The sequence below is a fragment of the Salminus brasiliensis genome, chromosome 20 (genome assembly GCF_030463535.1).
Source record: "Salminus brasiliensis chromosome 20, fSalBra1.hap2, whole genome shotgun sequence".
Lineage (NCBI taxonomy): Eukaryota > Metazoa > Chordata > Actinopteri > Characiformes > Bryconidae > Salminus > Salminus brasiliensis.
In genome coordinates, this window is record NC_132897.1 from 31,437,809 (window position 1) to 31,465,277 (window position 27,469).

Genomic DNA, 27,469 nt, shown 5'->3' on the forward strand with positions numbered 1-27,469 from the left:
TAACTAGTCCTAATCTATTGGCAATATGTCTCTACAGGGACTAGCCAAGCAATGAGTGCACCTTTAATGTAGCTAAATGCATGAATTAAAAGGTGTCCACAAACTTTTGGTGACCACTTGTACATCAGACAGTAGTACCTACATGCTCACCGCCATTTGAGATACCCTATCAACACCCTGGCAACTACCAGAGATGCATGGTACATACCACAGCAACCATCTGGGCCTTTCAGTATTATGGCAACCATTGTAAAAAAAAAAAAACCTTAGCAAGCATGCCCATCTTGGCTTTAAAAAAACCACGGCAACGGCCAGGCAACACCTTAGCAACCACCTGGCTAATGTCTGAAACATTATAGCAACCACATGGGATACATTAGTGACCACACAGTAACATCCTAGCGATTAGCTATGTAATGTAGCACAGCACTGTCCTAGCGAATACCTTAGCAACCAACCGGGACATTTTAAACCACCAATTCACAAACGTAAACACTTCTCTTGGCGTGAACAAAACTTTGGTCAACCAGTCATTGCTGTATCAACCTGATTAAGTGGAGTTTACGAACGTCTTTAGCTTCAAGGAGCACAAGGAAATCAACCTTTGACCCGATGGACTGAAAGTCTCGATCTCAAAGGACCTTTGATCCAAGGAAAAGGTAAAGACATGAACACGGCAGCGAGAGCTTTGTTTTTAGTGGGCCACGGCCAAAGATAAACCACCCTTGGACATTGTGCTACCTGCTATGCTAGCTGCTGAGCTGCTGCTGCGCCTGAAATGGTAAGACAGATTTGCTATTTTACTTTTACACCGATTATTCAGAGCATTACTGGCTGTAGTGCACATGATGAAGAGCAGTACAGGTGAGGGAGATGAAATGGGTGCAGTGGAAGTGCTTCTGTAGGCCTTGTGTTCCTTCATTTACCATACAGGCCTGTGAATAGGGGCTAGCGTTAAATTTAAGCGTCAGCAATCTAACCCTGAAATAACGCAAATGCATCCAGCTGTCCAACGCGGTGGGAAAGCCACCGAAATGGCACCTAGTTTTAGTCATTTCCAATTCCCACCCAGTAGCTAGGACCACCCTATCATCCGATGCTAGCATGTGCTTCAACAGGCTTTGAGGAGAACACTAACTGCCAATTCTGCTACGTCAGCTAACTAGCATCACATTGACTGAAGGCGGAAGAGGGAGGGCCGTCCTACCCACCCAATGAGAGAAAGGCTAGTTATGTTCCCAGGGTCTCCCAGGAATGGATGGCTGTGGCATCACAGGGGGTTGGAACTTTTGATGATTAGCGCCAGCGCAGGTGGACAATACGTAACCATATAGGGGGCAGGTTTGTGGGCACCGATCAGCCATAACATTAGTACCACTGATGATCTTAATCTACAGCGCCATCTGTGAAGGGGTGGGACCTACATATCAGCCAGCAAGCGAGATGATGGTGTTGGAGTATGACAAATGAGGAAAGTCCCACAGTAATTACAGCCGGCCTAATGCTGAGCAGGTCCTCCATTCGAGGCATGGACTCCACAAGACCTCTGAAGGCATCCTGTGGTATCTGGCACCAAGACGTTAGCAGCAGATCCTGTAGCAGTCCTGTAAGTTGTGAGGTGGGGTCTCCAAAGATCACATCAATGAGCCTTATGTACCTTATGACCCTGTCCCTGGTAGTCCTTCCTTGGAGCACTTTTGGTAGGCTGACTGCTGCTTACTGGGAACAAGCCAAAAAGACCTGCCTGGTGTTTTGGAGATGTTCAGCCCCAGTCAGTCGTCTAGACATCACAGTCTGGTTCTTGTCCTGCTTTTAACACCCACATCACCTGCGTAAATAATAAAGAAATAAACCCATCCTTTCACAGGAGTCTCAGTAGATAAAGCTAATCAGTGTTTTTCACTTCACCCTATCGGTGGTCTTAATGTTATGGCTGATCCGTGTAGGTAATTTCCTTCTGACGACGGCCGAACAGCCCGTAAATGTGGCGTAAACACGGCAAGCGACCCAACAGTGTTTACAGTCACGCATTATCGCCCACCTCCGTGCGTAACGCGTCTTTCCCAGCGCGTGTCCTTCGCCCCTACTCAATTACCGTGCACGGACTGAGCGCGTTCAGTTAGTCATTCGCGACCGAGGCAGTCGACCCCGTGAACCCGTCTTAACACCCTGCTAGGAGCCATGGGGGGAGCCACTTGCATGCAGACACCACGTATCTCCAAAGTAAGGCAGACCTCTAGGCTGTGCGTGTGGGATCACAACACCGGTGCGCGAGCGAGCTGCTGAGGAGTCGTGGCGAGGCTCGGAAAGTGCACACACACACACACACACACACACACACCCACACACAAACACACACACACACACACACACACACGCGCGCGCGCGGTACCGGTCAAGATGGAGGTGAGAGCACGTCTGATTTTCTTTTAGCATATTGTTTTATTTCCATGAGGTTTTACGTGTTTTCTTCAGAAATATGTACAGAAATATGTGTAAATGTGTCTCAAAAGATGTCCTTGTCGTTGTTGACGTTCGATACAATCAACCGCAGCTCAGTTTTAGTCAGGAACTGATGCCTAATGAAGTTCCAGGCTCACTTACTCAGTGCTCAGCGTTGACCGATGAGAGCTAAGGCACCGTCCTTAAATGGCACGCCATTTTTATAGACGCAGGTGGTGGAGCTCACAGCCTGATTACATTGAGAAGTTACTTATGGCTGAATACTGAGTGCACTGTCGTAATTGTAGGCCATTCAGTAATGACACAAAAGTAACATTTGTACACGTGTTTGGAAATGTTGTAAATAGTTTGGTAAATGGTTTAGTTGGTCTACCAGACCAAGCTAGTAAACACATATATCACAATCATACTGGTTGACTAGCACACCCAGCAATATGAAAGCTTGACCGAACTGGCCATTCAGCTTTATCAACCTAGTCAACCGGTATGAGCAGCTTGGACGAGGCGCTTGGACCAGTAGTCCATCAAACTAGTCCAAGAGTTAGGCCGATTTACTAGCTAGTTTTCAACCACCTTAACCATTAAAGACCAGCTTAGGCCATCTAAAACCAGCTGCCAGGTCTTAAGCCGGATTTTTCATCAGGGGGGCAGGAACAACTTTTAAAACGAGTTCAGAAATTCTTAATAATTTTAGCCTCTGAAAATGTATACAACTAATGAGCTCCCAGCTAACAAGACTATGTAGGCCCTGTATGAGTAGCCCAACTGGCAACCAGAAAGTTTTGACTTTGGGTTTCACGTTGGCCCCACATATAGATGCCCACCAGGGTCAGTGACGTGACCGGGAGAGGTTAAACATGGGCTTTATCTGGGTTGTACACGGCATACAGGACCTAGATGGGACCCAGGTGAGACTAGTGTGGGCTGTAACGATGGAACCCATTTGGAAAGCCTTGCTTTTTTTTTTTTTGACCCACTTTTGGAAGCTGTTAAATAAAGAAACCTGAACCGAAAGTTCCAGTGAAAACTAGACTTTCGGCTCTGGTTATGTGTGTATGTTTTTGGAGAGGATATTTTTTCTTCTCCTTTCCTCTGTTCCTCTCGTCCTCTAAGAAACAGTGGATCTGAGGAGGAGGAGGAGGAGGAGGAGGGTGGAGGCGGAACCTCATAATGCCAGGAAAGGGATGTGCTTCACATCCTTTTCAAGTCAAGTCAAGAGGCTTTCATGGTCATTTCAATTGAGTACGAGTACACAGTGAAGCGAAATGACGTTCATCCAGGAACAATGCAGTACAGACGTCTGACAGCTTGGAGGTAGTAGCTGTTTGAGATGCAGTAAATATGATAAATACAGCAGACATTAGACACAGTAAACAGACAGGACAGTGCAAGGCCGGCACAGCGCTCAGGACTGAATGTACTGCATCAATGCGTTGAGAAGCCTGATAGCTTGGGGGTAGAAGCTGTTCCAGAGTCAGGCAGTGATGGCTCGGATGCTGGGGTGGGTGGGGTTGCAGCGCGTGGTGTAAATGTCTGTGATGGAGGGGAGAGAGACCCCGGTGATTCTCAGCTGTCCTCACTATTTGCAGTAGGGTCAGCTTGCGGTCAGAGACGTGAACCCTCAGTGATGTAAGCTAACAGACGTAGCAACGGAATATTCCTAGACCCCATGTAGGGTTTAATAAGGAATAGTTTTAATAAAACATTCAAAATCTTGAGGAAATTATATTTCACTTATGTTTTTAAAATAACAGACAAAACTAATAAGTGAAATAAGTGATTATTTATAAAACTATCAGTACAACTAAGACAATAAGGCAGTATTTTGACAAAGCAAGAAAAGGGCCAATATTTTTTGTGTGTTTTCCTGAAGCCACCAATTAAATATATCATTATTTCAACGACATAACTCTCTGGTCGTTATTTTTACTGACCAAACAGTCATAATTTTGAGTACGGTGCAGGGGTCTTTCTAGACTTCTAGTTGTCCTGGGAAACATGCTGAATTCAGAGAAACAGCTGACTTGTCAAAATAGTGACGTTCAGGGCCCGTCCGGCAGGCTTTGAAAGGAAAGGATCATCTGACATCTAAATATGACTCAAACATGTACTCAGATGGGTTCTTAGATACTTCCTGGTGTTTTTTGTTGGTGTTTTTTGCTGGTGTTTCCAAATGGATACCTAAGTAAAACGATAATGAACTATTTGTGTTCCATAATTACCCATATTTTACATTTAATATGTTTTTACTACAGTACAGGACATCAATGATGTGCAGCAGTAATGGTGCAAATGAACTGAAATCAGCTGTGAACATATTATGTGTTTTCTGCCTGATGCTAACAGGCTTAGCATAGGGTGTAAGACCTGTAGCCCAAGGGTTTCCTAGATAATAATCATTTCATTTACATATTTGAGATGATTATACATTTTTAAAGAATATCTCATAAAAAAGAACCTCATTTTTATTTGTCCATAATAGTTAACCATTTGTTAGTTTGCGAAATTGCTCATTTTAGGCCAACTCAACCCAGTTATTTACCAGTTTAAGCAACTTTTGTAAAGACTTTAGTTTGGAGACCAGAGACTGTAATGATTACACCATGCTCCTCACAACTGTTTTACAGTGTTTAGAGAAAGCAATACGTGATGGGCTTTCTCTGCACGGGTGCACACACATGGATGCTAATCTTTATACAGGAGCACGAACGAATTTCTGGCTTTGTACATTTGTCACACAGTGTCCAAAGGCACATAAACATGTCTATTACAGATTACTCAACAACTCTGGCTTGAGGTGAGTGTGTAATGGTTTAAGCATGCAGATAGCACAGTGCTAGATGGCGAGGTATATGATTCTATTATTTGTTGATCTGAAGCCATATTTGCAAAGTGCAGACATGTACATGTTTTCAAAGGCATCTTTAAAAACATTTATAGGCTTTTTATGTTCCATAACTACATATTTTACATGTAAAATGCTTTTTTTTTACTACAGTTCAGGACATCAGCAGTTTGAGGACATGTTACAGTGATGGCGCGAATGAACTGAAATCAGCTGTGAACATATTATGTATTTTCTGCCTGATGCTAACAGGCTTGGCATAGTGTAATAATAAGCCCTTTAACCAAAGAGATTTCTAGATAATAATCATGATCTGTTTACATGTTTACCATTTGTTAGTTTGTGCATTTGCTAATATTCTTAAAACATTATGTCCGGACCTGATTCTCCGGACACAAATTCCCGACTGTAGGGGGAGCCCAGGAGCAAGAGATGCTAATCTTCTTCTTTCTGATTCCAGCCTGGAAAGTCGTGGATCCAGACCACCTTTTACAAAAGGGAGTGTGTGAAGTTTTTGCCGGCATCGCGGGATCATCACAGGTGAGTTTGAACGCTTATTGCCAGAATGAGGTCCTTATTTCAGAACGTCTGATAGTGTTTTTAAATAATACGATTTTTAATAATTGAGATTTTTCCCCATGTTTTTCAGGTGTTCTCCCGTTTGCCACGTCTGCCAGAACTTAGTCAGGTATGAAGTTCTGTCTTAAATTGTGTTTAGTGACAAGGGTTGTGTTTAGTGTTCAGAGGTGTTCGAGAGTTCAGGATGTTGGATGAGCAGATGTGTACAGATGTACAGATGCATCTACTACTCTCTCTCTCTCTTTCTCTCAGATGTTGCTGTGGGAGGCTAATAGGGGAGCATGCAGAGCTGGACTCGGCCTCCCCGGTGCTGCCTTCCTCATCCGGTGAGGAGCTGTGGTCCGTGGCTCGGCACACCAGAGTCAGCCCAACCGACGCTTTCGGCTCCATTGACTTCCAGGACAGCACCAAGCGGTCCTGTCGTGCCAAGGTGTGTGTCCTGAGAATAGGGATGAGTGACGTGTTTATGTGTATATGGTCTCTTTCTATTATGTGGAAGGCTTTGGGAAGTCTACTGGAGCCTTCCAGTGTCCGAATACAGGCTACACTCAGCTAGCCTTAGCTAGCACTGCATTTGATGTTACTGTTGTTTTACCCGCAGTATGTACGCCTGTCCTGTGACGCAAAGCCGGAGCAGCTGCTGTGTTTGATGCTGAGAGAGTGGAACATGGTTCAGCCCAAGCTGGTCATATCAGTGCATGGAGGGACAGAAAACTTCCCCCTACCCCCAAGAGTTGGCCAGGCCTTCAGCAAGGGCCTCATCAGAGCTGCGGAGACTACAGGCGCCTGGATCTTCACGGATGGCTTCAATACAGGTGTGTGCATTATCATGTCAAGTGATTATGTATCTTTGGTGCGCTGCTGTTCGTTATCAGTTACAAATTTAGCTGGGTAGCAGTGTGGAGGAAGTTTAGTAGTCTTCACAGAGCCCTGACCTCAACCCCACGGAATACCTTTGGGATGAATTGGAATGCTGATCGCGAGCCAGGCCTTCTCGTCAGACATCAGTATATGGTATCACAAATGTTCTTTTGACTGAACGGATACAAATTCCCATAGACACACTCCCAACATCTTGTGGAAAGCATTCCCAGATGATTAGAGGCTGTTATAGCTATAAATGGGAGGGGGAGGGGGGCAACTCCACAGTTTTGGTGTGGGATGTCAGGTGTCCAAATACTTTTCACAGTAAATGCAGCACAATTTTGAAGCAATGAAATCTAGCCAGGTTAAAATACAGCCCCCGCACGGTGGGGTTAGTTTAACACCCTGTTACAGTAACTTAGTTTCAACATTTTAAGCATGATGAACAATTAGCAACCACAGACTGCTCTAGAAGACTATGAGACAATAGCAAAGCTAGCAGAGCTGTTTACTCGTAATGTAATTTTTAAATGCCACTGCTGTAATATCCCAGGTGGTTACTAGGGTATTACTAATGTCCTATGGGAGGAAAAACAAATCATGCTGAAAATGTTTGATTGCTTTGTTAAGACCATACAGCTACTCAAAAGCTGTAAACAAGCACCCCATTCCACTGCAGTGGTTTGAGGGTGATATCCTGAAAACTATGCCACGAGTTAACTAAAAACCTTAGGCAGAAACACTGCATGGTTAGTACTGAACTGGTATGAATAGTGTATAAGCTGTCAGTTTTGGTTATTTGCATGTCTCCCTTTATAAAGGAGTCTCTATGTACGTTGGAGATGGTGTTAAAGTCTATGGTACCCACGAGCGGAGGAAGAGGAATATCATTGGAATCACACCATGGGGCTTCATCGAGAACCACAGTGACCTCATAGGACGAGATGTGAGTTTTTTTTTTTGTTTAATTATCAATATTGTTTTATTACCCTTTTTTCTCCCAATTTGCTGACTGCCAATTAACCCACCCGTCCATAACTCCCCCTTCCACGACACTAGTAGGGTGAGGACTTGACACATGTCTCTCTTGATACATGCAGAGGAGGAACTGCTATCGCTGGCCAGCCGATCTACTGTCAAAAGTATATGGACACCTGACAGTAGCACCACCATACCGGTTACAGATGCCTGTGCCGGCCAGCATCGTTTTTAAATGTTATGAGAGGGGAGAGCGCCATGTACACACCCAGAGCGAGCACTGCCAATTGTGCTCTGGCTTACTGATGGCAAAGAGAGATTCAAACATGCAACCCTCTGACCATAGGGGCAGTGAATTAGACTAGGGTCTAATCCTAACCCTAACCACTTTCACAGTCTTCATACAGTAGCCTACATTTATAAAGTACCCTGCAAAAGTATTCAAAGTCCTACCTAAATGGTATTACAGCTACACTGATTGTTTTTTTGTACTTTGGGATCTCCCAAGTTTCAGTTAAGCAGACAGCAAGTTGTCTTGCAGCATCTCTTTTTACTTTACGCCATCTATCTGTCCTTCAATTTGAACAAGATGCCCAGTTTCCACTGAGGAACAACATCCTCACAACACGATGCTACCACCACCATGCTTCATTTTTTTAGATGGTGTTTGTAGAGAAATGGACAGTGTTATTTTTGTGTCATACTACTTTTTATTTTTTTCCTCATCTGACCACAAAGCATTGTTCCACATTTTAGGGGGTCACTCTGATGCTTTCTGACAAACTCCACATGTGCAATTGGCCGCTCTTGATCTCACCACACCCTGTGTTGTTTTTCTAGGTCCTGCGGCACTACCAGACACTGGGCAACCCCCTGAGTAAGCGCTCCAGCCTCAATGGCCTGCACTCCCACTTCCTCTTAGTGGACGACGGGACTCTGGGTAAATCAGGAGGCCAGCTTGACCTGAGAAGGAAACTGGAGAGGCACATCCACAGGCAGAGGATCCACCCCAGTGAGTGTGGGCTGTGGGTGTGTTTGTATACAGTATGTTCCTGTGTATGTATATTTGGGGACATTTATGGAATTACATGGGGTTGCTTGTGCACCATGAACGTTTGTTTATTTTTGAACGAGTTTAATAATAATATACAAAATAGGTCAAATCTAAAAAAAAAATGTAAATAATAACACAGTTAAGTTGTAAACATAGTCGTTTAGAATGGTTTGGTCAGTCAGAATTGTTCACAGTGGTGGTGAATGGATGTCTGAGGAGTTTAATGGCTCTAAAAGCTCCCTCATAGATAGTTATCCTATCAACACCACTGTAAAGAAATCAGTCAGGTTCCTCTGCAATGAACACGTTTCCCTCCAAACCCCACTCTAAATAACTCATCTCGACCACTGAATTATCAAAGCCATGCTGCTATGCCATCAGCAGTCAGAGTCTGAGAGGGCACAGTTGGCCGTGCTTTCTCCAGGTGGGTAGATGACGCTCTTTAAAGCGATGTTGGCCCGGCACAGGTTTCTGTTAGCTGGTGTGGGGGGAGCTGGGGGCCCAGCGCTTTCCTTCAAACATGTTGGCTGCCTGGCAATGAGAGGCAGTGGCTTTCCTTCCTAGTGTCAGGAGCATTGCTAGTTCTAGGGGGAGCTATGAATGTGTGGGTTAATTGGCAATACCAGTTTGGGAGAAATCTAAGGGGAAAATCAGACAAAAAAAATCTAGGTTTTCATTCTTTATCACAACAAGTTAAGATATGTTCCTGTTAGAAGATTTAACCATGTCAGTATCACTGCACAAAATTATTTAAAAATAAAGAACAACCATCACTAGTGTGTACGTGTACGTGTCTTTCCTCAGGACTGGCCCAGAGAGTTCCTGTAGTGTGTGTAGTGGTAGAGGGGGGTCCTCACGTACTTGCCACAGTGCTGGAGTACGTAAGCAGGTCTCCGCCCGTCCCTGTGATTGTGTTTGAGGGCACCGGCCGGGCTGCAGACCTTCTGGCTCTAATACACAAGCAGACTGCTGTGGACAGGTGGGGGATCTCCAGCTCCTTTGGTTGCATCTGTTAAAGGAATGGTTTGGTGAAAAGATTCAAACATGTTTGGCGTCCAGATTTTGCATCTTTAGTTTAGCCCAGGAGCTACAAGGCTAACAAGACTGACTGGAAGTCAACAGTCACTCATATGTTTAATGTAAATACAGGCCCAAACACTTCTCATAACCTGCTGGAACCACATCCAGGTGTTTATTAAGGTGGTGAAGGCTATTCAGAGTGGTTTAGGACGCAGGATGATTTCCTGTGAAATAACGAAAGCATCACCTATTAGATGAATAAATGCTTCAGGCAGGCATTTTGTGCCACGTAAACATAGGGTAAGTGTTTCTGGTAAAGTGGCCATATGTGTAGTGTAAATATGAGATACAAGATGTTTACCATTTGTTTTCACATTTTAGAAATGAGTAATAATGTCCTTGAGCTTAGAGCTCTATTTTTAACCTATGGCCTATTGTACATAATCAATCCTCCTGTTTCTTTATTTTCTATAGGAAGCTGGATGTGAATATTAAGGAGGATTTCCTGCTACGGATTCAGGCCATGTTTGGTGTGGCGAGGCCCGAGGCCGCTGGGCTCTTCGGTCTGCTCGCAGACTGCATGGAGCACCGGGGGGCGGTGAGTCTCATTCTCATTACTCAAACTCCTTTCAGGAAAATGAGTACAATAAACATTGATTTACAATACAGGTACATTTTTTCAGTATTTTAGGTTTTACCATTTTAAAATTGCAAAAAAAGAAGCACCTAAAGCAAAGGTTTGGACCTTTTTGGACCATCATGCATGGTCAGTACTTAGCACTTAGAGTCTTTTAGTTCTTGTTTGGGGGGTTTTCAGCCATTCTTCCTTGGAAAAGGTCATATCTTTCATCAAGGTCATATTTAGAACCAGTAGAACAGTGCACCACCACTCCAGAATCTGCTTAATAGTCCAGATGGTCTTTTGCGGTCAAGCAGGACTTTTCAAGGTTATCCCTGTGGTCCTTTTGGAGTCTTGCAGGAGTGCAGACCTCGAATGGGAGCTGACTGCCTTGAACTGGCAGAGACTAACCTTGAAAAGCTAAATGGAGATTGTATTAAAGAAACTAGGAAGACATCAAAGTTCCTGCACTGATGCACTCAAGAAACTGTGAGCGTCTGTTCTTTAGAGCAGATGCAGGTCATCTTCTAATGCACCAACCGATTGAAGCCAGGAGCCAGAGGCCTTGTGTACACATAGACATACTCTTTCTTCTCTAACCTTTATTGTAGAAGGTGAGTTTGAACCTCACCTTAGCAACCTGATCTCTTTCTGTCACAGCTTTGTTTTCCCGCTGCCCCTTTCTTTCCTTTTCTTTCTTTCCTTGCCCTGCATTGTTTGCCAGTAAACAGCATTTAGACGGTGTGTGTGGATGTGTGTCAGGTATTTCACTGGATGTGCCTGTGTCATGAACTCCCTGCATGTACAGTTGGATCCATAAGTATTTGGACAGTGACAGCTTTTTTTTGTTGCCTTCAGTTTTGCCTAATTTCTTTGCCTCAAGAAGCTCCTGGGTTGCTGGGTTATCTGTCCTGTGAAGAGTTCTTTTCTTTTAGTTCTTTTAGTTTTGTGGCATTCGGCTGAACCTGAGCAGAAGGTAGAGCGCTCTACACCTCAGAATATATCCTGCTACTTCTAACAGGAGTCACATCCTCAATAAATCCCAGTGTCTCAGTTGCATTGGCAGCCAAACTTGCTTGTGTCATAACAGTGCCTCCACCATGTTTGGCAGATGATTTGATATGCATCAGTCTCTCCATACTCTTCACTTCTCATTGTTCTGGTACAAGCTAGTCTTGGTTTCATCTGTCCAAGGAATGTTGAAGGATCTTGAAGTAGGCAGTTCTTGAGTGATACCAGTGGTTTGCACCTTGAGGTAAATCCTCTGAATTTACATTCAGAAGATATCTCTTGATAATGGTACACCTTATTGGAGAACGTTCTCAGCTATGTTACGCAGAGCTGCCCAGGCAGTTGGAACAAAATCCTGGGGTGGAATTTCCCCTCTCTAAGGACAGATTGCCCTTCGAAGGCCACAATAAGGGAACCCATTAAAATGTGCTGTTCTGTGACAGAGAACACCCTGCTTATCTCTACATGTAGGGAACGCACATCTCCTGACCTCATCACTTCCCATCAGCTCCACTGTATCTCCTCCTTTATCTCTGTCTTTCTGTCCACGCTGTTTCTTTGTTTGTTGGTAAATAGCAGCTGTCCCCGGTGTCACAGATATGGATCTGTGTCAGCTGTGAACTCAGTGCTCTGAATGTCCGCACTGTAGAGCTTGTTCATCTCCGGTTCTGATTACATATAAATACATTACAGATCAAGATGCTGTTTATCTGCACTGATTACACTAGAGTCGCTAGAGCAAATAACCCAAGAACATATAGACCGTTTTACCTGTCCACTCTACAAGTGAGTGTTTATAGTATGCACCACTCTACCTTTGTATTCACCCCCTGCACAATATGGAAAATCTGCATACACTATACACAACGTATATACACTACACACAGTAGGCGGCCTATAGGATCTTGACTCTGCACCCCACTGTCGCCCCCATGGTCTGATGATGCAAGTGCGTAAAGACTTTGCAGGGTTGGTTTAGCAGCACACTGACCCAATATATACGAAGAAAAATTAAATGACTCCCGTTTTAACTCATCAGTGGCTTTCATTTCAGATTACTGTTTTCGACTCAGAATTGGAGGATCATCTAGAAGCAGATGTGGCCATTTTGAAAGCTTCATTAAAAGGTACAGCAGGGAAGAGACGAGAGTGTGATCCAGCACATTTAGTTTTGTATATTGCTATATTATTAAACATGGACACACACTGTCATTGATATGGAGAATATGCACGTCTCTCGTTGTTTCTCAAGTAAGAACTTGTTGAAACTACCTCCGCCATGTTTGAGGCTGTACTTGAGCCTGGCTAGCTCCTAATATGAGTTAGTCAACAATGGAGCTTCAAACTGCTCTATGCGGTGCAATTTTAACCCTCACATAGTGGTCTCATATGTTGTTGCTGGGACCCAGTTGGGCTTCCCAAATGGGCTCCGTCGTTACAGCCCTTTCTTTAATCTCACATGGGTCCCATCTAGGGGAACCATTCCAGTTGGGCTACCCACTGACCACAGGCCCCACATGAACATGTTAGCTTAGTTCTTAACATGAATAGCCCCATTGAAATGATCCAAGATTACTTAAATATGAATATGTGTAATTTAATATGTTGCTTTACGGTCTGTGCTGTTTTCAGGAACACCAGCAGAGCAGCTGAGTGTTACATTGGCCTGGGACCGGGCTGATATCGCTCAGGAGCACATATTGGTATATGGACAACACTGGAAGGTGTGCTATGAATATGATATTACAGCCGTATTACAGACAAATATCCATCTGTTCTGCCTACAGCAGTTTAGCTCTACCCATTTACGGTTAAGTTATAAGGATTGCTTCAGCCAAGAACAGACAATTGTTTGAACAATTGAAGTACTATGTTTAAAAGTAATGAAAATTCATTACATTAAGAGGGAGAATGTGTCAAAAGGTTGGTTATTGCTACATATTTTCCTGAATCCTACATTTTCTTACATTTTTTGTTTTATGTACCAAAAACAGTCATAATTATTTTGTAAATGGCCATTTTCAACCTGTCTTTATCCCTTACAATTAATCAGACTATCTAATGTTGCTTTAAGACAGATGCACTATATGTCCAAATGCTTTGTCTAGTCCCTTGTCAGCAGTGCCAATAGAATTGGACTCTCTGGAGCAGATAAACATACACCTATTCCCACCACGCCTAATGCCAGGAGTGGGCTAGAGGGGTATGAAGCGTGAATGGGTGGAGTTTAAATGCTGTAGGCTTAATAGCTGGAAACATGTAAATGTACTGGTTATTGGGACATCACAATGTTGGTCTAATGGAGTGCTGTGACTTTGTGTTGAAGGTAGGAGCCCTGGAACAGGCCATGCTTAATGCTCTGCTGTTGGATCGCGTCAGCTTCGTGAAGCTGCTCATCGACAACGGCATGTCCCTGAAACACTTCCTGACCGTGTCTCGACTGGAGGAGCTCTACAACACAGTAACACACTTTCAGAGCCGTCATTCACTTAACAAATGAATGTATTCAACCCTTTTCAACCATCAGATTGGTCTAGATTACAAACGGCACATGGAAATTGTGTGCTGTGTCCTATTATTTTAGTTTTGAGACTGACCCTCAAAACTAACCCCCAAAATATTCTGATCAGTGCATTAGTATTGGAACCCTGAGCTTTGAAAGCTCCCTGTTTACACAGATGAAAGATGTTACCCCACCAATGACCTGTGAATGACTGTCAGACTTTAAATCTGAAGAAAAGCGGTGAAAGTCAAGGCCAAAGAGCAGTTAAGGTAATAGACATGCACAACATAAGAAAAGCCCACAACACTGCTGGATCAGTTTTGAAGAACTGGAAGCTGCATCAGACCACCCAGGACCTGCCTACACAAGACCGCTCCTCAAAATTCAGCATCACAGCAGGAATCAGACTTGTGAGGGAAGCCACATAGAGGCAATCACTTGATGCAACAAATGCAACAGAGTTCAGTGGCTCCAAGTCTAGATGCTCCAGTCAATGATATCAAGAGCTCTGCAGACCACTGGCCTGTATTGGAGGGTGGCTGGAAAGAAGCCATTACTGAAGAAAAAATACACACCAGGTTTTTAAGAAAGCATCAGATGAACCCTGGTCAAATGTGGGATCATGTTTTGTAGTCAACAATGGAGCTTTAAACTGCTCTGTGTAGTGCAATTCTAACCCTGCCCCCTCAGCCAACATGCTCACATGGGTGGAATGTGGTCTTGTATGTTGTTACTGGGACCCAGTTAGGATTCCCGAATGGGCTTCACAAAAAGGAGAACAAAGGCCACGTCAAAGTCCAGATCTCAACCCAATCAAAAGTCTATGGTACTATTTGAAAATTGCAGCGAACAATTGTTATTCCACCAACCTAAACAACCTGGAGCAGATCTACCGGAGAAGTGAAGGACAGTGACTTCCTAACGGTGAGCAAGGCTGGTAGAAAGCCCTAAAAGCTGGACCTAAAGCTAAAGCTGGCATTGCAAATGGTGGTTCTACCAGGTACTAGTCTGAAAGGGGTTGAATACGTTTGCAGGATCTTTGCCTTTCATATCCTGATTAATATGATTTTTGGAACATGTAAAGCTCTATTGCTAAAATGTCCCCTTCCACAGCAGCAAAGCTCTTCAGATCATTTTTTGCATCATCTCGTTGAGGATGCCAAAAAGGTACAGTAATATTAGCGCATTTCGGAAACTAGATCTCATATTATTCTTAAATAACTTCAATATTTTCGTATAATACATATTGGGTAAAGTATTATTCATAGACTGCACTTTATTAATGTATGTATGTTGGTTCTCCAGTGTCGTCTTCCTGCGGGATATAAAATCTCTCTGATCGACATTGGCATAGTGATTGAACACTTGATTGGAGGAGCGTACCGAAGCACATACAGACGCAAGAGCTTCAGAGTGGTGTACAACCGGATTCATACTGCATTGAAGGTCTGTATGTCTTTATTTGCTGTATCATTGACATTGTCCTTCACTGGAACAAAGGGCATTATACCTCCTCAACGAAACTATACTGTTGGCACTATGCAGCTCAGTAGGCATCATTTTTACTTGTGTCAGTCAAATCGAGATCTGTCCATCAGACTGCCAGATAGTGAAATGATGGTAGTGACTGTTGCAGCAGAGCATAGCATAGGATTTGTGTGGTCTAATACTTTGTGGCCGAGCTGCTGTTGCTCTTAGATACTTCCATTTTATATTCATAGCACTTACAGTTGACTGGGGAAGCTCTAGCAGAGCAAAAGTCTCATTAACCAGCGAAGGCGGCCGTCTTTGACAGCACCATGTTTAAAGCTTTACAGCAAACTGGATTATCATATGGTTTGCTTTCTGTCATTCAGCGGATCAAGAGGCTATTTGCAGAATGAGGGCGGGTTTCACAGTGCTGTTTTGATTCCACTTACAAGATCACTTTACCTTCATTTAAGGAGCTAATTGCAAACCTGCAGTACATACAAGCTTCAGATAGGGCTGTTACACTGTGACGGAAACTGGGCCCTCAGTGACTACAAAAATCCAGTTGCTGCTAGACTAAATGCAGCTATTGAACTGTGCTGGTTGACCGTGGGGGCTGCAAAGACAAAGCCATTAGGTTTTAGACATCAGACTAACCAGCCATAGCTTAGCTTTAGCTATAACATGCATCTACAGCATTAGGGACTGTCTAAAAATGACCTGAACACAAAATTTATTGTATCCAGACCAAGCAACCCACACTTTACATAGCTTAGAACACTGTAAATTGTCTGTCTGATCCTACCCAAACCAACGACTGTATAGCTGGCTAGTGCAGTTCAGGGTTTGACTGTTCTTCTGTTGTTTTACTGTTGATCCTTGTAACGCTGCTTTACTGAGCTCTCATGGTGTTTTGTTAGGAAGGCCGCCGGGAAAGATCGGGCTCCTTGACCACACCTAGCACGTCCGACGCTGTCCCGGCAGAGGCCACTCCGCCTCGCTCCCACTTCTTCCGAACTGCAGAGCCTTACAGACTCAAGGTCCAGCTTTAAACCTTTCTAATTCCTCTGTCATTTACAGTCTTTACACTTTACACATTTGCCCTTTACTCCAAATGGTAAATTTGATGTTAGTTATGACAAATTTTAACAATACATATAATACCTAAATTATGTTATAATTAAAAGTAATAGGAATAGAATATCTTTACTTCACTTAACTAATAAATCAAAATTTTCATTGAACTGATTCATTAATATTAATGTATTTATTAACACAAGCCTGAGTGTGAAGAATTAAAGGATCAAGTTTATTCTCCAGGAAAGACCGTCTGTGCCTCATGACCTGGAGCTGGAGACGACGGCGGATCTGGGCGACTCCTCCCTGTTCGTGTACAGCGTTAACGACCTGTTTGTGTGGGCAGTGCTAAAGCGGCGGCAGCAGATGGCCCTTTTCCTGTGGCATCACGGCGAGCAGGCCATGGCCAGGGCTGTAGTGGCCTGCAGGCTGTACCGTGCCATGGCCACCGAAGCCAAAGAGAGTGACATGGGTGACAGCACTGCTGAGGAGCTGAAGAAATATTCCTTGTCAGTCTGCTATTGCTTTTTCTGCTGGACGACTGGGTCACAAATAGCTGTAAAATCAGTACAATCAGATATATGATCATGTAATCAATTGGAATGTCTGCTTTCATACTCGCAAATATTCTCCAGATAACTTGTTGTCTCAAATCTATTCCTTTAACTGTGCTCAAGTCATGTCTACCGGAGCTTTGCTTGTTCATTAGCCACACTGTTAACTGTTCTTTAGCGTTGTGTGTTCCTAAAGTTTTAAAATACCGGCTCTGTCACCGCAGTCCTAACAAAGGCAGGTCTTGATATTAGCCTGACCAGCTATAGGCCTATACTTTATCTTCTTTCCCTAAGTGTGATGTATGACTTTTTTTAAACAAGTCAAATTGACCTTCTTTTTCAAAACAGTGTGTTTCGTTCTTCTTAGAGAGTTTGGTCAGCTGGCTGTGGATCTCCTGGACAAAGCCTTCAAGGAGAACGAGTGCATGGCCATGAAACTGCTGACCTCAGAGATGACAGACTGGAGTAATTTCACATGTCTGCAGATGGCAGTGGCCTCAGGCCTCAGGCCCTTCTTGGCCCACTCCTGCACCCAGATGCTCCTTAACGACTTGTGGATGGGCCGCCTCAACATGAGGAAGAACTCCTGGTTGAAGGTAGGAAAAGCTCAACGGTGAGGTCTAGGAACCCAGACCCACTATCCCTCACCCAAATTTACTTTACAGACCTATCATCCACAAACCTAATCTCCTAATAGTCATACCTACCCCACTGACATAATTATTCAATTCAATTCAATTTTTCAATTTAATTCAGATGTTTTTATATAGGGATTTTTACAACAAATGCTGTCACAAAGCAGCTTTCTGTGTTCAAGCCTCTTTCGAGTAAGCCAGTGGTGACCGTGGCCAGGAAAAACACATCCTCCTCTGGTCGACACCAGATAGAAGAACAAATGACAGAACAACAAGAACAGGCCATAAGATGAAACACATGCTCCGTGGTAATGTGAAAGTCTATGCAGGTTAAACAGTCAACTGCTCAGCTACCGTGGTGAATATGAGGCTCCAGAGCAGGGCAGCATCGTAGTCGGCAGCAGGGTAGTGGAGAGCTTGGTTGGGCAGCACCAGGACAGAACAGTGGGAACCAGGCATCTCAAAATGTGAGAAAGAGATAGAAAATAGAAAGGAAGGAACAACAAAAGGATTTGGAGGATTGTGGCAAATTTTGGGAGAGCATGAACCAGGCAGTGGCACCCAGCCTAAATCACTTCTGAAATCAAGAGAATTAAAAAAGAGGAGAGTTTTTCCTGCTTTTGTTGGAGTAACTGTCTCTACTGTCAAAAATTCTCTTTGTTAGGTTTGTAAGGCTGAAGTTCTTTTTCATCACCAGCAGCTGCAATTCTTATGAATTCATCACTTTAATCAAATGTTGTTCTAATAAATGACTGCCGTCGTTCTCTCACAGACTGCTGAAATTATTGCGTGTATCCTGCTGCCCGTGGCCATCCAGCTGCTGGAGTTTAAGAGCCAGGCCGAGATGTCACACGTGCCTCAGACGCAGGAGGCCCTGCAGTTTGGGCGGGATGCGGAGAGCCCAGGAGCTCAAGAAACTGAAGAAGCAGCACAAGCAGTGAGGACACAGCTCACCCTTCTTTATTTACAGTCAGCTGTTTCCAGAACTTTGTAGTTCTACGTTTGTCTACCTCAGAATGCCATTGCTTTTTTTTATCCGGGCCGTTTGTGTCTTTGTGTCATTGCATTATAGACTTTCTGTTACACTGCACACCAGATGTTTGTTTTATAAAAAAAATAATCATAGATATATGAATAAGGCAAACAAACTACAGACATAGTAAGTCAAGATAACTGGGATACGAAGGCTGAGCTTAAGATGAAAATTTTGGAATTGTGAGTAAACAATGACTGGAGGATCTGAGAGTGTCAGAGTCCATAATTGAGGACCAAGATCATGAAGGCCTTTAAAATATGGTTAAAATACACATTTTTGCTGGGCTCAGATTGGCTCAGCTGTCTACCACTATGGCCCGGGGGTCACAAGTTCCTAGCCATGCCGCTTTGCCATCAGCGCCCAGTCAGAAAGAGCACAATTGGCTGTGGTTTCTCCAGGTGGGTAGATTATCGATCGACTGCCTGGCGATGCAGCATCGGTAGCAGTTCGAAAAGAAGGCTTTGCTGGCTGTGCATGTATCATGTGACATGTGTTAGGTCCATACTTTCCTAGTGTCGGGAGCATTGCTGGATGGACCTACGAAGGGATGGGTAAATTGGCAGTGCCAAATTGGAGAAAAGGGGGAAATTTCAACAAATTATATATATAAAATCTATATTTTGGGCAGTACATGGGTGGGTACATGGGGCAGTAAATGGTGCAGAGGTTTGGATATACTTTGGTCTAGAAATGGTTTTCTAGATGACAGGTTATGAAGGCATAAACTTGTGGAGAAAAAAGGGGGCTAATATGGGCTTCAAAGATGATTACAGGGTCACAAATAGATGGAGTACTGGTTAAAACTTCCATTTTTGCACTATGACCCCCTATTAACTAATAAATTAAGGCCAGCTAGTAAGATTTTCATTGTCTGAAGAAACTGGCATACAACCGCTGCTTCACGCGTCACACAAACAGGCACCTAGTAGAGAGATTATTGCTGTAAATCTGCAGCATAGCAGTAACCATTAGGGCTATAGTGTCTGATAATATGATGAAGTGGAAGCATGTAAATTAGAAAAAGAAGAGGGGCCAAGAACAGATCCCTGGGGGACTCCCGAAATAAGTGAATAGTGGTAGTGATGTGTGTTTTCCCCTGCTGTTTAATGAATTATATGTGGTGACTTTGTTTCTTTCTGAAGGATCAGAGTGATGCAGAGAAAGGCAGGAGCAGTGGAAAACGGAAGTCCACACTCAGTGCATGGTGGCTACCATTGGCCAGAAAGGTCTACGACTTCTACCATGCACCTGTAGTCAAATTCTGGTTCCACACTGTGAGTCTCCGAACTGCTTTACAAGCATGACCGTATTAAGATACAGTCACAAACCTGTTTATGATACAGTGAGTACTAGAGATGGCCAAATACGTTTTCTAGAAGGAGTCATCACTCAATAAAATGTCATTCATTATGAATAACTACACAAAATAATGTGATTTTTTGATTTCACAAATTGTGAATATTTAATTATTTTAATAGTGTCTAGCATTATGCTAGACCTTCTCTGAGTGTGCTATTACACACTCAGAGAAGCATGTGCATCACTGTTTGTATGTTTGTCCCCCTCTGTAATGGTATGGATGTTTTTCGCCTGGTGTGTGTGCAGATGTCCTACCTGGTCTTTCTCATGCTCTACGCCTACACAGTCTTGGTGAAGATGGAGAAGAAGCCCAGTGCTCCAGAGTGGCTCGTCATTTCATACATCTTATCTACAGCTGTGGAGAAGGCTAGAGAGGTGAGCCCCCATTTAGCCCCCATTTAAGCACTGATTTACCAAACCTGGTGTTGATATGATGAGCTTTGGAGATATTTAATGAGCACAGTGATAAAAAAACACAACTTTCTGTATAAATGTTAATACTAACATTGTCATGTTCTCCACTTACACACAAGCTATTAAGACAAGTAAATCTATACAGCATGAGTTATGATTATATATGTATTTAGACTAGAATTATAATTAAAACTGAACTAAAGCTATGAGTAAAAACTATACCACATAAGTACAAAGTTAAACTTGACTATTAAAACTGGAGACACATAAGTAAAAAGGTAAACACAGGTAACTCAGTAAACCCATTGCGTTGTGTGGTATTGTGGTATTGTGCAAAGAGTAGGCCGTAAAGTGCTGTGTTGTGCAACGAGCATAGCCATAAAGTGCATTCTGCGTTATTGCAGCAGTAGCATGGCAGCAGTGATAAATGTAATAAATGTGCATTCTTAGCCGATTAAAGTTCAATAATGAAGTGTGAGTGTGTGTGCGCTGGCCAGAGTTCAACCAGTCAGAGTGAAGGGAAGGGACAGTGTGCTAAGGGAGTCGTGGAAGCCTGATTGCTCGTGGATAGAAACTGTTGGTGAGTCTGGTTGTCCTGGACTTCACACTCCTGTAGCGTGTGCCTGGTATGTTGGGGGTGTGTACTGTTCCAGATGTCTGCTGTGGTAAATGTCCTGTAGCGAGGGATAGGCTGGTCCTATGATGGACTGTGCAGGTTTGATCACATGCTGGAGAACCTTCCTGTCCTGCGCAGTGCAGTTTCCATACCAGACTGTGATGGTGGTAGTGAGGACACTCTCGGCATGTCAAATTTCCTCAGCCTCAGTACAGTTGTTGCTGGGACTTCTTTGTGATTTGGCATGTGTTGTAAGACCAGGTGAGATCCTCACTGATGTAAACACAGAAAAACTGTGAAGGTCTTTACTCTATCTCTGTCTCACCTATGTAGAGCAGTCTGAGCAGCCCCCCCCTCCTCATTCATGTGTCAACAATCACCTCCTATATGAGGGAGAGAATGTGTTTTTAATTCTATATTAAACACAGGTGGCCAACTGTTGCGCAGTACTGTATATGTATACACACACACATAGTCACACATAGTCACATAGTCATAAATAAATAAATATTTTAGTCATATCAATGTGGACTGTGCCAAAGTTTGCAAAGGCTCAGATTTGTTTGGTCACATGTTCTGTGTACCATGAGGGACATCTTGTGGTCATGTGCTGCTACTACATCATGGTGTTCTCTTATTCTGCATGTTAAACCATGTTTATGTATTTTAGATAAATGTGTGTGTGTGTGTGTAATTTGTTAGTGACCTAACTAGTTAAAGAATAAACCCCACCTCCCACCCCTACTACACACTCAGTTTATCTTCATCCCATAGCTGTCAAAGGTCTTCAGCTGCACGTTATGTCCTTCTCCTGAAAGGGCTTTCATACGCTTTATCCTGAGAAGGGTTCTGCCTCCCTCTCACCTGTTCTCTCTCTGAAGTCTATCTGTGCAGCGCTGTTGCAAATCATTGACAAAGGGCACAAGGACATTTGAACAAACCAGTCTGGGTGACTATGGTTATATTTTGTAAGTAATTTTTATAATGAAGTAGTATTAAATTGCTGGTGACAAAATAACCCGAGTTGGGTAAATTTGGCAAGTTGTGTCGGGTTAATGGTTTGACCCTGTGCACTGGGTTATGACTATTTACTGCTGCGTAAAACAACTAGCCACAAGCTCCCCATAGCTTTCCCCAAAGATCTCTCCCCCTTGCTTTCTCACTGTCTCTTCTACTCTCTCAGGTGCTGGTGTCTGAGCCCAGGAAGTTTAGGAAAAAGATAAAAGTGTGGTTCAGCGAGTATTGGAACATGCATGACTTTGTCGCCATCGTCCTCTTCTTCACCGGTTTTGCCCTGCGCTGGCAGTCGGGTCTTGTGCACACAGCCGGACGCATCATCTACTGCCTGGACATCATCTTCTGGTTTGTCCGTGTTCTGGACCTGCTGGCCATTAACCAGAAGGCTGGACCCTACCTGACCATGATTACCAAAATGGTATGTTTTTAATTATTATACCTGACAGGCGAATGACATTAATTTTCTGGTTCTAACTGCACTCATTAGTGGGGTGGATATATTAGGTAGCAAGTTAACAGTCAGTTCTTGAAGGTGGTGCGTTGCTAGCAGAAACAATCACAAGATCTTTGACAAGAAACAAATTGTGATGGCTAGACAACTGGATCAGAACATCTCCAAAGGCAGGTCTTTTCAGGTATGCAGTGGTAAGTACCTACCAAAAGTGCTCCAAAGAAGGACTACTGGTGACCCACCGACAGATTATTGGGCGCCCAAGGCTCATTGATGTGATTTGTGGAAGCCCTACCTTACAACTTACAGGGCTTAAGGGATCTGCTGCTAACGACTTGGTGCCAGATACCACAGGATGCCTTCAGGGGTCGTGTGAGGTCCATGCCATGATGGTTAAGATCTGTTTTGGCAGCATTTTACATTTACATTTACATTTAAGGCATTTAGCAGATGCTCTTATCCAGAGCGACTTACAAAAGTGCTTTGCTATTTACTTAAGAATAACCTCAGCTAGTTTGAATAGACTAATAATTCAAAGATACCTCTAAGTTTAGACACTACTAAACACAAGTCAGTAAGGTGACCACTCACTACTTCGCCCAAGTATTCTCGGAAGAGGTGGGTCTTCAGTCTGCGTTTGAAAACAGCGAGCGACTCTGCTGTTCGGACACCCAGGGAAGTTCGTTCCACCACTTTGGTGCCAGGACAGAAAAAAGCCTGGACGCTTGTCTTCCGTGGATTTTAAGGAATGGCGGGTCGAGCCGAGCCGTACTTGAAGCTCGAAGGGCTCTTGGTGCAGATCGGCTTTTGACCATTGCCATCAAGTACAGAGGGGCTGGTCCGTTCTTGGCTTTGTAGGCCAGCGTCAGGGTTTTGAATCTGATGCAGGCAGCTACAGGAAGCCAGTGAAGAGAACGCAGCAGTGGAGTAACATGGCTAAATTTAGACCATGAGGGGGAATTTAAAGCATGAGGAGGACCAACACAATGTGATGTCATGGCGAATTGGTGTAAATATACAGTCATGTAAAAAAATGATAACACACTTGGATATCAATCAGAAGCATGGCACAAACCTAATACTGCCCATTTTCCACCAAACACCATCCCAACAGTGAAGCGTGGTGGTGGCAGCATCATGTTTTCAGGTGATTTTCAACAATGGAGACCTGGCATCATGGTAAAACTGAAGGATAAATGAATGGTGCAAGGATGAATGAATTCAGGGAGATACTTAAAGGAGAGGTCTGCTAAAAAACAACTTAAAAGCCTGGAATAACACAAGCCAACCTGATCAACCTGGAACAAATCTGCAGGAAGAATGGGTGGCAATCCCTCCAAAACAGTGAGCAAAACTGCTAGAAAACTCAACAGACTTCAAACTGATATTGCAGCCAAACATGGTTCTACCAAGGACTAGTCTAAAGAAACTGAACTGATCCCTGTTTTAAAACTGTGTGTGCTTGTGTGTGTGTTACAGATGAGCAACATGTTCTACATAGTGGTCATAATGGGCATTGTGCTGGTGAGTTTTGGCACCCCCAGGGGCTCTGTCCTAAAGCCTTACGAGGACCCTTCTTGGGACCTGCTGAAGGAAGTGCTCTTCCAGCCCTACTTTATGATGTTCGGAGAAGTCTATGCTGGAGAGATCAACCGTGCGTAACAGAAACAAAGGCACTAATGGGAATAATTTATTTAATTTATGTGTATATTGGTTTGTTCGTTTGACTTGAACCCACTACAAGCGTTGTACTTTGCCCCCCCACCACCATCACCAACTGAAGTGTGTTTTCTTATGTTTTGAACAGCCTGCGAAGAGGACCCGGACTGCCCTCCTGGTTCTTTCCTCAATCCGCTTCTGCAGGCTGTCTACCTCTTCATGCAGTACATTATCATGGTCAACCTCCTCATCGCCTTCTACAAGTAAGAATGTTGCTTTGTGGTGACGATGGCGTTGGAGGTGATTGTTAGGGTATTGCTGGGTGGTTCATGTGTTTTTTTTTTTTATGGTACCTGAAGTTGTTCCAAGTTGTTGCTAATTGCTATTTGGTGGTTTGCTATAGTATTGAAAGTGGTTGCTAGGGTGCCTTCAGAGGTTGCTAAGATGTTGCTATGTGGTTGCGCAGTCAGTTATAATGCGGTTATTTAAATACTTAAAAAATAATTGTGCACTGTTCACCTCACAGCAACGTCTACATCCACATGAAGACTATGTCCAACCAGCTGTGGAAGTACAACCGCTACCGTTACATCATGACCTATCAAAAGAAGCCATGGCTGCCTCCGCCTTTGATCATTTTCAGTCACATGACCTTGTGTGTCAGCACGGCGTGGCACAGGCATAAAGGGGCGTGTTTCCAGCAGAGCGACTCTGGCCTTAGTAAGTGTTTTTATTGGTCTTGGTGCATTAAAATAACAGAACAGTAACAGAAAGTCCCCTGGGTATCTTTAAATGATATGTTTGGTAATCTCCTGCTCCAAGAGTTGTTCCTGGCCCCTGAAGATCTGAAGAAGCTGCATGAGTTTGAGGAGAAGTGTGTGGTTGGCTATTTCCGCGACAAGCACGAGCATGAAAACACCAGCCAGCTCAACCGCATCCGCTCTGCTGCCGACAAGTACGTACCCTCCTCAATACCGTCCTTAAAGGAATGGTTTGGTGAGAAACACCAATTTACTGCTTACACCAGAGGTAGTTGATCATCCAAATTTCAACAAATACTGAAAGTCCGTAAAACCTGTATCTTGCATGTTTACCCAGGGCAGAGGAGATGGTGGGCAATTTGGCAGAGGTGGCGGAGAAGGTCCAGTTTATACAGGAGAGCCTCCAGATGCTGGACGGTCACCTGGGTCAACTTCAGGACCTGTCTGCACAAGCCGTGGACACCCTCAACCTCCTTTCGGCGACCGACAACAGACAGCATGAGGCTGTCCTGCTCGGCCACAGCCAGCCCATCGCCAGCCCATACCAGCAGCTGTCGCACAGCTGGAGTCTCCGGGTTGGTGGCAACGTGACCCCTAGCCATGCCCCCCTGTCTCCAAAGCCCTATCGTAGCACTCCGCCCTCCCTGCTGTGTGGGCTGGGGCCGGTCAAGAAGCGGCCGTCTTTGGAATTGCCAACAGGGGCCAGCGTAGGGCTGTGGGACAGCAGGCCCAGGTGGGTGTTGGGGAATGGTGGAGGCTCAGGTAGAGCCTCACCTGCAGGTTACCGCCACTCACATGGCTCACTCCCTCACCTCTGCGGAGTGCCGCGAAGGGACAGGGTGTCCTGCGACTCATCAGGGCCATCCTGTCCCAGCTCACCTACAGTGCTCTGGGCTCATGAGTCCTACCGCCTACCTAGCCAGGATGAGTCGATGGAGGAGGAGGAGGAAGAGGAGGAAGAGGAGGATAATGACGACGAGGAGCAGAGCATCTCCCGCGCTTCCAGCCACGTCATGCTCTTGTCTGACCCTCAGAGCAACAGGGGCCGGCAGCTGGGGATTGTGAATCCTGCGTTCTCTGGTGACAGTGAATTAGCCAGGCCCAGGCGAAGTCGTTTTGGCAGGAGGTGGCCATTTCCTGCTGCAGAGAGAGAGCTGGAGCATAGCCGCTCGCTTTCTGCGAGCGTTGAGACCATGGCCATGCCCACAGCAGGGGTCAACACCTCAAAGGAAGACTCGCCACCACCTGCAGGGCAGAAAGAGAAAGGTGACTGTGACTGAACAACGTGCCTGACCCACCACCCCTGCTCACTTTACTAGCTTAGTCACTTCACATTTCACCTCCGAACTTCAATCATATCTTAACTAATCAACTATATTTAGGATAAGGGAAGATTATCTAGATTATCTTTGGGTCATTTATAGAATATCTATTGCCTCTGTACAAATGCAAACCACTGGTAACACTCAAGAACATGCTAACCTAACCAAGAAGAAGTTAAAGAGTATAGACACTGGAAAGAAAAGGTTTAAGATCAGAAGCAATACCACATCACCTTTCAAACATGGTGGAGGCAGTGTTATGACACGTTATGGCACGTTATGACATGGCGTGTATTGCTGCCAGTGGACCTGGGTCACTGGTGTTTAATGATGATGTTCTGCTGATAAAAGTAGCAGAATTAATTCTGAAGAGTACAGATTCAGTCAAATGCTGAAGAAATAACTGTTAGGATAGCACCTGTACAGATGGATAATGACCCAAAACACCCTTTCAAATCCTCTGAGGTGCTGTGTAGAGGCAAAATGACCAACATTGTGTCACTGTCCAAATTGCCATGGACTTGACTGTACATTCAACTTGCCCCTAAACTTGTTTGTGTATTTGTCCTCATGTTTGCAGAGTGGTCCAGAGCCTCAGGAAGAAAACATTCATTTAGGAGGAAGTGTGTTAAAATCAAGGAAGGTGAAGCAAAGAATGTGAGGAAATGCATGCTGTTTATTACACATTGTACCTGCATTGTTGTTCACCTTATTGAAAAAAGATCTCTTGGGTTCTTTACCATCTAATCCATTTATCTCACAGCTCAGAAAGTTTGTGCACATGCAAGACTCCACCCGGAAGAGCAGCCGGAAAGGGAAGGGCCTGGCTGGACGCAGGTTTCAGTCGTCCGTCAGTCTGACGCAGCTAAGTATGCCTGCCCCTAATTGATCCACTTCTGTCTTAACTGAAGTTATTTTCAGTTATGCGGCCACTGAATGTCTTTCTTTTTCTTCCCAGATTTTGATCAGGTGGATTTCTTATCAAAATCTGTCACACTGAGTCAGGTGAGCGCTTCTAAATCTGAATAAAGTTGGATGGACAAAATTCACTTATTAAATTTCCAAAGTTCAAAGCCTGCTGCCTAACAGCCTGCTGGCCCAACAGTTAATTAAAAATCCTACTATGAGTAGCAGGCATCTTTTTCCACTGCAGGGCCAAATG

General features: G+C 44.2%; 1 protein-coding gene across 1 annotated transcript in view; it reads left to right on the forward strand.

The window, feature by feature from the left end:
• Positions 1 to 3,320: 3,320 nt before the first annotated feature.
• The window catches only part of trpm6 (transient receptor potential cation channel, subfamily M, member 6), a 30,823-nt gene continuing 6,674 nt past the window's right edge, over positions 3,321 to 27,469 (forward strand). Inside the window, exons 1-29 of the mRNA XM_072664659.1 lie at positions 3,321 to 3,371; positions 5,769 to 5,848; positions 5,958 to 5,996; positions 6,140 to 6,317; positions 6,489 to 6,702; positions 7,573 to 7,697; positions 8,570 to 8,741; positions 9,588 to 9,762; positions 10,278 to 10,401; positions 12,488 to 12,560; positions 13,066 to 13,157; positions 13,760 to 13,894; positions 15,050 to 15,103; positions 15,242 to 15,382; positions 16,327 to 16,446; positions 16,727 to 16,992; positions 17,405 to 17,633; positions 18,445 to 18,609; positions 19,851 to 19,982; positions 20,314 to 20,442; positions 22,281 to 22,532; positions 24,045 to 24,219; positions 24,373 to 24,487; positions 24,751 to 24,944; positions 25,047 to 25,179; positions 25,323 to 26,251; positions 26,888 to 26,964; positions 27,071 to 27,176; positions 27,266 to 27,312. Coding sequence (XP_072520760.1) covers positions 3,321 to 3,371; positions 5,769 to 5,848; positions 5,958 to 5,996; positions 6,140 to 6,317; positions 6,489 to 6,702; positions 7,573 to 7,697; positions 8,570 to 8,741; positions 9,588 to 9,762; positions 10,278 to 10,401; positions 12,488 to 12,560; positions 13,066 to 13,157; positions 13,760 to 13,894; positions 15,050 to 15,103; positions 15,242 to 15,382; positions 16,327 to 16,446; positions 16,727 to 16,992; positions 17,405 to 17,633; positions 18,445 to 18,609; positions 19,851 to 19,982; positions 20,314 to 20,442; positions 22,281 to 22,532; positions 24,045 to 24,219; positions 24,373 to 24,487; positions 24,751 to 24,944; positions 25,047 to 25,179; positions 25,323 to 26,251; positions 26,888 to 26,964; positions 27,071 to 27,176; positions 27,266 to 27,312 — 4,722 coding nt within the window. The remainder of the gene's footprint in view (positions 3,372 to 5,768; positions 5,849 to 5,957; positions 5,997 to 6,139; positions 6,318 to 6,488; positions 6,703 to 7,572; positions 7,698 to 8,569; positions 8,742 to 9,587; positions 9,763 to 10,277; positions 10,402 to 12,487; positions 12,561 to 13,065; positions 13,158 to 13,759; positions 13,895 to 15,049; positions 15,104 to 15,241; positions 15,383 to 16,326; positions 16,447 to 16,726; positions 16,993 to 17,404; positions 17,634 to 18,444; positions 18,610 to 19,850; positions 19,983 to 20,313; positions 20,443 to 22,280; positions 22,533 to 24,044; positions 24,220 to 24,372; positions 24,488 to 24,750; positions 24,945 to 25,046; positions 25,180 to 25,322; positions 26,252 to 26,887; positions 26,965 to 27,070; positions 27,177 to 27,265; positions 27,313 to 27,469) is intronic.